General features: G+C 41.7%; 1 protein-coding gene across 1 annotated transcript in view; it reads right to left on the bottom strand.

Moving 5' to 3' along the window:
• The window catches only part of ABCG2 (ATP binding cassette subfamily G member 2 (JR blood group)), a 127918-nt gene that overhangs the window by 13184 nt on the left and 102180 nt on the right, over positions 1 to 12554 (bottom strand). Inside the window, exons 7-9 of the mRNA XM_082611643.1 lie at positions 7314 to 7465; positions 5233 to 5337; positions 3850 to 4100 (exon numbers count right to left, since the gene is read on the bottom strand). Coding sequence (XP_082467769.1) covers positions 3850 to 4100; positions 5233 to 5337; positions 7314 to 7465 — 508 coding nt within the window. The remainder of the gene's footprint in view (positions 1 to 3849; positions 4101 to 5232; positions 5338 to 7313; positions 7466 to 12554) is intronic.

The raw sequence follows: 12554 nt of genomic DNA, 5'->3' as shown, positions 1-12554 counted from the left end.
AACTTCAAAGTTTAAAAACAAAACAAAACAAAAAAACACCTCAGTACTACAACAGTGCAGTAGTATCAAGACTTGAAGTAACTTGTCAAGACACTTTTGGCATGAAGCAAACAAAATTTCAAAACAGGATCATGACCTGTGAAGACTAGCTCGTGAAGACCAGTCTGGAAAGAATATGATTTGAGATGTCCTTAAAAATTGCCTTGCTGAAAAAGGCAGTCAGAAATTTGAAAAAAAAAAATCTATTACCCTGGCATATTTTAATTACCTTCAAAATATACTATACTTCGGGCTTCCCTGGTGGCGCAGTGGTTAAGAATCTGCCTGCTAATGCAAGGGACACAGGTTCAAGCCCTGGTCCGGAAAGATCCCACATGCCATGGAGCAACTAAGCCCGTGCGCCACCAACTACTGAGCCTGCGCTCTAGAGCCCGAGGGCCACAACTACTGAAGCCCAGGTGCCTAGAGCCCGTGCTCCGCAACAAGAGAAGCCACCGCAATGAGAAGCCTGCGCACCGCAACGAAGAGTAGCCCCCACTCGCCGCAACTAGAGAAAGCCTGCCTGCACGCAGCAGTGAAGACCCCATGCAGCCAAAAATAAATAAATAAAAATAAATAAATTTATAAAAATATATATATACTATACTTCACGTCAACAGATCACGCTTCCAAAATAAAAAATAATAACCCCATCAGCATGTGTGCATGCACATGTACACAAAGTCAATACTTTCACCTTGTATAACTATAAGAATAGTCAGACTTTTAAAACTGGACACTCCACATGCTTTGTTTCTTCTATGTTCAAACTTAGTAACTTATGTTAACAGACTGTCAGTTTTATCGTTTGGATGTTTCCTAAAGGTTTCAAAATTCTAAAAGTATTTTCAAGGAAACTTTTCAAACATATTGACAAAATGATTAATCTCATAATTTTGTCATGGTTTTACAAGGTGCACCTATGTTTTTCCTTCTTACATTAAGGAAAAGAAAATAAACAGGAAAACTAAACATTGCTTAATGGAGCAAAGAAATTCTATCCTATGAGTTCTGTGCAGCTGGCTTCTTTTGAAAAGACATTTCCTAAATGTGTTATTCTGTCTTTGTTCAAATGTGTTTGTCAACATTTCTCAAGGTGGATTCTAAGGGATGTTTATGGCTGTCACTGAAAAAATTAATCTATAGCCAAATGTGAAATGTGCTAATAGAAACAATGAATCTCCAAGAGATATGATAGTATTTTCCAAGTTGATTTGATCAGGAAACCTTTGGCACATTAAATGAACATTAAATCTTCTCATACAGATAATCCATTCATTCCAATATCTTCCAAAGACAACCTTTGGTTAAATGCATTACCAGAAGCAAAGTCTAACTCATGTAAATGACTAGTTCAAACCTAAGTATGGCTGTAAGACTACCCATACCAGATTTATCAACACGAAGCCATAAAACATTTTAATAGCTCCACATTCAAACACTCAGAGAAATAAAAGACACACTCACAAGATTATAAAAAACCCTAAACCAGAAGTCAGCAAGCTATGGCCCCCGGGCCTATTTCTGTTCAGTCCATGAGCAAGCATAGTTTTTTACCATTTTATTAATGGTTGAAAGAAAAAAAAGAAGAATATTTCTTGCCACATGAAATTTACATACAATTCATATTTCAGTGTCCGTGAATAAAGTTTGATTGGAACACAGCCATGTTCATTTTTTTTAATGTATTTATGGCTGCTTTCTTGCTACAACGGCAGACTTGACTACTTGAGACAAAGACCACATGAGCTGCAGAGCCTGAAGTATTTACCCTGTGACCCTTTACAAAAAAGGTGTGCCTACTCCTGTCTTAAGATAACATTCCAGCATTGACACATCTGAAGAAGAGTCCCCCCCCCACCCATGCAGATGCCCAGGGAGATGCAAGGTTCTATCCCTGTTCTGCAAGATTGCCACTGCTCTGAACATTGTTGGAATTCCTTCTGTAGAACTGAGGTCACTCAGGAGGTAAGTAGGCTGAACGTGCAACTTGGAGGCACTAGGCATGGGGTTTGCATCTGAAGAAAGCCTAGCACCAGAAGGTGCAGAAACCTGGTGTACTATTACAAAGAGCCCCACATTCTAATCGCCCCTGCCCAGAACTGCCATATGGAGTCATCCCTTGGTAGCAGCAGGGGACTGGCTCCAGGATCCTCGTGGATATCAAAATCCACAGATGCTCCAACCCCTTATACAAAATGGAGTCGTACAGTCAGTCCTCCACAGCCATGGGTTCCTCCAACCTCAGCGTGTGTGGAACCCAGGATACTGAGGGCCGACAGTATGTGACTTGGACAAGGCATTTAGAAACCACTTTTAGAGGCAAGAGAAATTTATTTTCCAGATATAAAAATCTAAGGCATAAATCAAACTAAGAATCACCTGCCGTATATCATCTCACAGTCGAACAATGGATAACCAAGTTGACCTTACTTAACAGAACTTGTTCCCAAATGACACCACATCTACTCTAAAAGGATAAAAACGTACCCTTGATTGAAAGTACACAGAAGTGTTCATGTTCTGACAGAAATGCCAAATAACAAGTACAAAACAGTTTGGAGCAATTAGCAGTATGTCTCAAAGAGGGATACAGGCTCTCAGCATTAATACTTAGAAGGCAACAGTACTGCGGTATGAAAATGATGGTGCACGTGTGGTAAGAAGCCGGTGATGTTTCACCGGAGGCGACAATATGCCATCTTTTAGCACTTGGCAGAAGCTCAGTGATAATAAAATCGGCCAACCCCAAAATAACTGGCTAAGCTGACTTCCTTAGAAAGGATGGACCCATGAACTGGGAATATGAGGATTTGGGATGACAGAGGGCTTCAGAATAACAGAGAAATCATGAAGGAGTAATTATCGACAACTATCAACGGAGTCAGCCAAAAGAGAAAAAGAACATTATTTCATCTTAAGAGAAAGTCAGTCTGACAGTGGAGCCTTACTGAACAGAATTCAGGTCGGCTTGCTACCTCTGCGTTAACCTCACGCTGTTTTAGGTGTCCAGAGTTCTCCTAAGATCAGAACCCCTCCACGAGGGAGGTCGCTCATAAGGAACAGCATTTGCACACAGGCTCTTTGCGCAGACAGTGGCCAGCCCTACAGCCCTCTGGGACATGACAATGAGCTGAAAGCTTCCCTGGCCACTTTCCACCTGACGTAAGATGCAAACCAACCCCTTCCCTTGCTCTTCCTCTCCCCCGCCTCTTCCTTTCCTTCTCTCTTTCTCTTTCTTTCTCCACTTCACTGCTTAAACTCTCTTCCTAGCCCTTTTTACCACCTGACGTGCTATATATCTTATTTCTATATGAATTTATCATCTGTCTCTCCTCATGAGGAAACAAACTCCACGAGAGCAGGGATTTTATTTTCACCCACTTTGTTCACTGCTGTGTACAAAGCTCCAAAATGCAGCACGTGATCAGTAAGAACTTGCTGAATGCATCAGGAAATGAACATGTGCAGCCACCAGAAAACCCCAAATGTGGTCAAACATTTCCTTTACTTCACAACTTATGAAAAAAAGTTTTCTTCTACAAAGATGATCCATTACAGCTTGTCTAAATCGACCAAAATTCTGAATTAGATAGTCCAAAAAAAAAAACAACCCATTAAAAAAGAAATCTTCTATAAGTAAAAACTTAATTGGGTTTTACTTGTTTCTATACCTCAAATGGAATGGGGATAAATAAATACATAAAAGTGTGGGTAGAAGGTAAGCATAATCCTGAAATAGATTGTATCAGAACCTAATGCCCCCAAATGAGTACTTTACAGCATAATTAGAAGACTCTGCCAGGTTACCTGAGCTATAGAAGCCTGGGGATTCCCCAGTAAGTTTCTGAATGAACGCCTGGAAATCCATCTAAGCTGATGACAGAAGGAGGTGGCATAGGTGATCTCCTTGTAAACTGAAATCTTCTTCTTTTTCTGACCCCCTGAGAGTTGGTCTAACTCAACTTTTGTTTCCTTGAAGAAGGAGGAGTTGGCATAAAACTCAGTTAATTTTCCTATGAGCGGAGTATCTGTCTTGGAAGGCTCTTCAGTCTCCTTGGCTTTGGAATAAAAGTGGATAAAGAAGGGAAACATTATTAACAAAAGAACAGCTGATTTAGTCCATTTTTCTGTAACCCCTTTCCTAGATTCTTCCCTAGTACCTTAATTCTAAAGCTTGAGTATAAAAAATTATGAGATCTGTCACTGTTTTACAAAGTAGAAAAACAGAGTAAATTGGCCTACTTCCGTAAAATTAGGGATACAGCAAACTCACTGATCTTTTCCTAATTATAACATTTGGACCCTAAATCTTTTAAAATAGACTTCTCACCATATGGAGTTATAATTCCTAATAAAAAACCTGGTCTTTGCTTTTTACAATGTGCAAATGCATAAACTGCCAAGTTTCTTATTTCAAAACACTATACAGTTGGCCCTCTGTATCCACAGACATTGAACCCAGGGGATAGGGAGAGCCTACTGTAAGGGACTTGAGCACCCCTGGATTCTGTTATCTGTTAGGGGGAAGGGGGGAGTTCTAAAACCAATCCCCCATGGATACCAAGGGGCCACTATGTAAACAATGGGCACCTTTTAAAAAATGGGAACTCCCCTTAGAACAGACACCATCCTATAAATGCTCATTTACAGATTAAATCAAAAACGGCACTCGCACAGACAACAAAATCTGTGTTGACTGATGCTATGAGATTGAATGTTTGCGTGCCCCCAGACTTCATATGCTGAAACCCAATCCCCAATGTGATGGTAGCTGAAGGCAAGGCCTTTGAGGGATGATTAGGTCACGAGGGTGGACCCCTCAGGAGTGGGATTAGTACCCTTATGAAAGAGGCCCCAGAGGGCTCCCTCCCCACTCCCACCACATGAGGAGGCAATAATAGGGTCGCTCATCTATGAACCAGGAAGCAGGTCCTCAACAGACACTGAATCTGCTGGCACCTTGATCTGGGACTTCCAGCCTCCGGAACTGTGAGAAATAAATGTTCATTGTTTAAACCACCCAGTCTATGGTATTTTTGTTACAGCAGCCAAACAAACTGGGACAACCCGTATCAGAGGACAGCACTGATGTAAATTCACACAGCCACATGTTTTAGTGAGCTACCACGTTGCTAAGCTTCAGCCAGCTCAATTAGGCAATAATCTGTAACTCTCAACAGATGTGCTTACCTTCACCGTCTGCATCTTCTCTGTTTAACACCACAGCACAGGAGTCTCCATTAATGACGTCCAGGAAGAAGTCTGCAGGGTTATTATAGGGCTCACAGTGGTAACCTGCAAAAGAAGGTAACTCAGGTACACAAACTTGATAGTCTTGGGAAATAAAGACTCAGTGTGTGAGGGAGGCATCGCTGGGAGAGACAGGATCTAACAGTTTCTCCCTCACTTTTCTTCTCTCTTCTCCCCTCACTAATTTACCGCTTCCTTTTAATCGCACAGTATTTCAACAGTTTTCTGACTCTTCACAAGACAGCACACTCCAAACCAACCTTGGACTCTTAGCAAGTCTTCTGTTAGTGCTTGGTCCTTACCCATCACAATTCATGAGACCTGAAACAGCTATCAATATGCTCTGGTGCTTATCAGAACTTCTTCAGAAATCTAGATATAGGTCCAAGAAAAAAAAAAAACTATAGAAGAACTAATGTTCCTTAAAGCCAGCTAAGGCATAGCAGGACTGTGTTTGGGAGAAGCCTGGGGTATGTTCTGCTCTCCAAGTTCACCTGGGGACTGCTAGAATGCCAGTACCCACTTTAGCAATGACTGCTTTTGCCCGTATTAAATTCAGGTCCAAATGGTCCTCTGCTATGCTCCTGTAATTCCAATATAGAGAACAAATCACCAGAACAGCATTCTCAAGAGAATGTGGCTGGCACAGCATAGCTGAATGCTTACCTTGACTTCTTGTGGCACTGTAATAGGGAAGAACAAATCTGACTCCATATTGGGTCTGTTTCTTTTACTTTAACCTTTGTGTTCTATTGCTTCTGCTACAAGTTAAGAATGTTGCCTATAGTCTGAAATATTCAGGATAGCCCATTCTCAAGGGTCTGATCTTTAAAGGTGGAACTCTTTTCCATTCATATAGAGATAAAAAGTTGCAGAACAGAGAATAATGTTTGTCTTGTTGGAGGTTTACAGGAACACCATGACCAGACCTACATGGACAGCTGCCAAGAACAAAGGATTCCGACACTAAGAAGTTTTCAACAACCAGGCACACCCCCTTCCCTTTTAGTATAAAAGAAGCCTGAATTCTAACACGGGGAAGATAGTTCTTTGGGACACTAGTCCACCACCTTCTCGGTCTGCTGGCTTTCCGAATAAAGTCTCTATTCCTGTCCCAACAACTCATCTCCTGATATACTGGCCTGTCGTGCAGCAAGCAGCATGAGCTCAGACTCAGAAGCAACATGATTATCTGAACTCAGCTTGGCCTGTAGTCTGATCCTTAGGTCCCTCCCCACTAAACTCCCTAGACCCATGCAAGGCTTCTTAATTTTAAATGATAGAGATTAAACAAAAACATTTTAAAATGTGGTTAGCAAATATTTAAAACTGTATTTGAGTTCATGGAGCACCATCTATAATCGTATCCAAGGATCTCTAAAATGAAGCAGATTGCATAAGTCATAAAAAAATTACATATTTCCATTTAAATAGAACCAGGCAGTCCAGAGCCATCAGAATGTTGGCCCACTGAAGTCAGACTTACGAATAGCCATTATATTGACAGGTAATTCACACACATGCTAAATCCGCAATCTCATGTTACTAGAAAATTAAGTAGCATCTCCATGAACCCCCAACCAAGGTAGATCAACATCCCATGTAAGGGAAAAACATGATAAAGCCTAATCTGTATCATGGTCAAGAAGACAAATCATGTAGGGACATTAGGCCTTTCCAAAAATATTCAACTGACAGATAACTGGCTATGAGGCCAATATATTTCTTGAACTGTTAGGGCAAGGTCACCAGAACTGAGAAGGAGAACAGATACAGACCCAGTAGAAATACACACACACTCACACTCACACACACACTCCAACAGGAAGAAAAAGATACCTCAATAACAAGCTGGCACTGCAAAGTGAAGAACTGGCACTAAACTAACTGAAGATGTTGCGGAGTTAGTGGAAGCCATGGTGTATCTACTCAACGGTCAAACAGCACTCCGGGTGGCCCCTTTGTTCTCCCTTAGGATACTATTAAGGAAGGATCTTACTTCATAAAGAAGTCAACCATACCAGTGGATGCAAAGTAACCCAAGGCCTCCTGAGCAGGCCCGTGGAACATTAATCTTCCTGAGGCCAACAAGGTAAGGCTATCAAACAACTTGAAGATGGAATAACGAGGCTGATGAATGGAGAAGATGATGGTCCGTCCTTGTTCAGACATCCTGAATTAAAAGTGAGGAGATAACGAGTCATTAAACATCTGAAACTTGCATTTCTTGGCAACATATGTTATTATTCCTGCCTTTAGATCATTTGTTCCTCTTTCAACTTGATTTTCTCTTACTAAATTCTCATCTCATATTATCTGTCTGATAGGTAGAGAACCTAAAGTCAGTGCTTTCATGAAACACTATGGTTTCTAAAGTGTGTTCCATGGGTAGTCTAGAATCAATCAGAATATTAATTAAAAATACAGATCCCTGGACAGTCTACTCAGACCTATTGGGTCTATGGAACCATATTTTTAAGTAGCACCCAGGTAATGTGTAAGGGCACTCAAGTTTTAAAACTTATTATGAACTAAATATTAACACAAAGGTCATAAGCCCCATCCTTATTGATCATTTAAGTCTTCTGGCTCTTTAGGGGCTGGTTTTCATTCCTCTGCCCTAATAATGCAATGAACATTACTGAGTACTGACTAGATGTTTGCTAAATACTTTATAGATGACCTCATCTAAATTTACACAATATTGTTACGAGGCACTACCAATAATAATTATTCCTGTTATATAACACATAAGGCTTAGAGAATTAAGCAATGGCTCAAAGTGTCACTGTTAGAAGGAGCAGGGCTGGGATTGGATCCCTGGTCTAATACCGTGGCCAAAAGACAGTAACTCCTACCTTTATACAGGAGTTACTACTTATGGGTAGAAGAAACAAAGGCCAAAATCACTGTTCAAAATCTGATACTACTGAAAACGCTTTATGAGAAGAATCACATCAATTCAAGCATTTTCTAAGCACTTACTATATGCTAGCCAAGAAAGTTTGTTCCTCCTCAAAGATGACAGGCCAACAGACCAATCATTTCAATACAAGGTGGAACAGAAGTAGCTGAGGGTGCCCTGTAAGCCAAACAGGAGACTGACCCAGTCTGAAGATGATGTAAGTAGTGTATCAAAGGGGCCGACAGGAGTAAGCCAAGAAGAGAAAGGGCGGTCAAGATGGAGGAAGATGGCAAACAAAGCATGCAATAACAATGTCTACTCCAGAAACTACAAGTAGTTCAGTGTCATGGCAGAACTGAGGTGTACGTGTGGAGGTGGGGACTGAAAAAAGGACTGCATCAAAAAACAGGTCCATGCTGCGCGTCTGGAGCCTGTGCTCCACAACAAGAGAGGCTGCGATAGTGAGAGGCCCATGCACCGTGATGAAGAGCGGCCCCCGTTTACAACTAGAGAAAGCCCTCGCACAGAAACGAAGACCCAACACAGCAAAAATAAATAAATTAATTAATAAACTCCTACCCCCAACATCTTCTTAAAAAAAAAAAAAGCAGGCCCATGATAAATCCCGTCACTCAGAGGTGGCACATTAGTCAGTAGACAGTAAAGAGCCAGTAAAGGACTGGCAGCAGGGAGGCGGACTGGTGTGAGGACTCTGTACTCCAAGTGTGGCCTGAGGACCACTGATGCATCAGTATCAGTATCTCCTATTAGAAGTGAAGAATCTTGGCCTCCACTTCAGAGCGCTAGACTCAGAATCTGCAATTTTTTTTTTTTTTTTTTTTTGCGGTATGCGGGCCTCTCTCTGCTGTGGCCTCTCCCGTTGCGGAACACAGGCTCCCGACGCACAGGCTCAGCGGCCATGGCTCACGGGCCCAGCGGCTCCGCGGCATGTGGGATCTTCCCGGACCGGGGCATGAACCCGTGTCCCCTGCATCAGCAGGTGGACTCTCAACCACTGCGCCACCAGGGAAGCCCCAGAATCTGCATTTTTAACAAAGACCCTAAGTGATTAGTGTCCACAGTGGAGCTTGAGACAACTAGGTTAGCGCTCTCCAGGGTGAGGAAAGATGCTTGTGTGTTAACTAGTCCAAAACATAATGAAACATAACATAGTCCAGTATTCTATGTCAAGTCACCATTCTCTAATGAACACTGTTAACATGGTTACAGATAATAAAAATATCATGGATGTATGTTCTAACTGATTCTGAATCCCAGACCTGTTACTTGACATTTTCACTTATATGTGCAAATGACATCTCAAACTTAAACATTTTCCCATCTTCCCATTTCTTCTTATTTTAGCATAGAGACGTGCTTATGAGGGCATGGGCATCACAGGAAGCAAGGAAAAGAGAAGGAGGGGAAGCCATATGAAGGTGGTGTGTCTGGCAGCTTTTAAAAAATGGGGAGGGGGGAGGGTTACTGTCCCAGAGATGGTGAGCAGAGGGAAGAATGGCCAGAGTGATGGGGAGACTGATTAAATTGAACAACTAAGTTAGTTGACCGAGGGACTTCCCTGGTGTTGCAGTCGTTAAGAATCCACCTGCCAATGTAGGGTACACGGGTTCGAGCCCTGGTCTGGGAAGATCCCACATGCAGTGGAGCAACTAAGCCTGTGCACCACAACTACTGAGCCTGCACTCTAGAGCCCGCAAGCCACAACTACTGAAGCCCACGCGCCCGGAGCCTGTGCTCCACAAGAGGGGCCACCACAACGAGAAGCCGGCGCACCTCAACGAAGAGTAAACCCTGCTCGCCGCAACTAGAGAAAGCCTGTGTGCAGCAACGAAGATCCAACACAGACAAAAATGAACAAATAAATTTATTTTTTAAAAAAATTAGTTGACTGAGCAAGAAAGTAAACATATTGAGATAATGGGAGCCAAGTTTCTCATTGTCTGAAAAGTCATTTAAAAACATGGAAAGGGCGAAGACTAAAAAGAACACTCAAGTGTTAGATCAAAATTGGAAATATTATAAACTCACGGGTTTTTTTAACATGTACATACTAATAGAGCAAAAGGTACAAATATGTTTATATGTATCATTTCTATTCAAACTATATACATATACACACACAACATATTTATAGTAAATACGTATTTCCAAAAAATATAGATATATATTTCTATGTTATATATATAGATACACATACACATACACGTGTATTTCCTAGGTCTGTCTGCTAAGTGGGTCTAGAAGCACTGACACTCCTGTAGCAGTGAGCACACTAAGTAATCAGACCTTGGTTTCTAAATCATAACTACACCAGAAGGAACCAGGGCTCCTTGGAGAAACATCTGACACAGAAAAAGTACAAGATGAGCCTGGAACATCTTGCTGACCATGAAGTAAAGAAATGCTTGAAGAATGATAGGGACATGACAAAAGGACACAAAAGGCAGATTGAAGAGGCTTCCACTGGCCAAAATCAGGGTGAATTTGGTCATAAAAATAAATAAGAATAACAGATTATAACCCACTGAATAAAAGAAGAAAATGAGTAAACATAAATGAACAGAGAAAGAAAACTCCTTTACAGTAGAATGCCAACTAATATATGTAGAACGAATGATGTAAAAAGGAAATCAGCACTTGGCAACCCTCACACTAGTAGCTGACAGGCAGGAGTTGTGAGTATAGGTGGGTGGAGATTGGATGAGAAACAGGATATTGGCCTAATATCTGATTATCTCCGCTAAAAAATACTAATCAATTACAAACAGAAAAATAGTTATTTCACAGCAGATAGACCCAGCAGATACCAACAAGACCAGCTGATAAAGGTTAACATCACCCATGATGGGAGAAGTCAAAATCATGCATCCCCGATGTTATGCACCGAGAACACAGCATCATTTCTTTTATTTATTTATTTACATCTTTATTAGAGTATAATTGCTTTATAATGGTGTGTTAGTTTCTGCTGTATGACAAAGTGAATCAGCTATACATATACATGTATCCCCATATCTCTTCCCTCTTGCGTCTCCCTCCCTCCCACCCTTCCTATCCCACCCCTCTAGATGGTCACAGAGCACCGAGCTGATCTCCCTGTACTATGCGGCTGCTTCCCACTGTCTATCTACCTTACGTTTGGTAGTGTATATATGTCCATGCCGCTCTCTCACTTCGTCCCAGCTTACCCTTCCCTCTCCCCGGGTACTCAAGTCCATTCTCTATGTCTGTGTCTTTATTCCTGTCCTGCCCCTAGGTTCATCAGAACCTTTCTTTTTTCTTTTTTTTTTTAGATTCCATATATATGTGTTAGCATATGGTATTTGTTTTTCTCTTTCTGACTTACTTCACTCAGTATGACAGACTCTAGGTCCATCCACCTCATTACAAATAACTCAATTTTGTTTCTCTTTATGGCTGAGTAAAATTCCATTGTATATATGTGCCACATCTTCTTTATCCATTCATCTGTCGATGGGTATTTAGGTTGCTTCCATGTCCTGGCTATTGTAAATAGTGCTGCAATGAACATTTTGGTACATGTCTCTTCTTGAATTATGGTTTTCTCGGGGTATATGCCCAGTAGTGGGATTGCTGGGTCGTATGGCAGTTCTATTTTTAGTTTTTTAAGGAACTTCCATACTGTTCTCCATAGTGGCTGTATCAATTTGCATTCCCACCAACAGTGGTTTGCTGGCAATCTGTATATCTTCTTTGGAGAAATGTCTATTTAGATCTTCTGCCCACTTTTGGATTGAGTTGTTTTGTTTTTTTGATACTGAGCTGCATACGCTGCTTGTAAGTTTTGGAGATTAATCCTTTGTCAGTTTCTTCATTGGCAAATATTTTCTCCCATTCTGAGGGTGGTCTTTTGGTCTTGCTTATGTTTCCTTTGCTGTGCAAAAGCTTTTAAGTTTCATTAGGTCCTATTTGTTTATTTTTGGTTTTATTTCCGTTTCTCTAGGAGGTGGGTCAAAAAGGATCATGCTGGGCTTCCCTGGTGGTGCGGTGGTTGGGAGTCCGCCTGCCGATGCAGGGGCCGTGGGTTCGTGCCCCGGTCCAGGAGGATCCCACGTGCCGTGGAGCGGCTGGGCCCATGCGCCATGGCCGCTGGGCCTGCGCGTCCGGAGCCTCTGCTCCGCGGCGGGAGAGGCCACAGCGGTGAGAGGCCCGCGTACCGCAAAAAAAAAAAAAAAAGGATCTTGCTGTGCTTTATGTCACAGAGTGTTCTACCTACGTTTTCCTCTAAGAATTTTATAGTGTCTGGCCTTACATTTAGGTCTTTAATCCATTTTGAGTTTATTTTTGTGTAACATGTTAGGGAGTGTTCTAATTT

The sequence above is a fragment of the Mesoplodon mirus genome (genome assembly GCF_964341445.2).
Source record: "Mesoplodon mirus genome assembly, chromosome: 2".
NCBI classification, from domain to species: Eukaryota; Metazoa; Chordata; class Mammalia; order Artiodactyla; family Ziphiidae; genus Mesoplodon; species Mesoplodon mirus.
The sequence above is the reverse complement of the archived record's forward strand: the minus strand, read 5'-3'. Positions and strand labels throughout refer to the sequence as shown.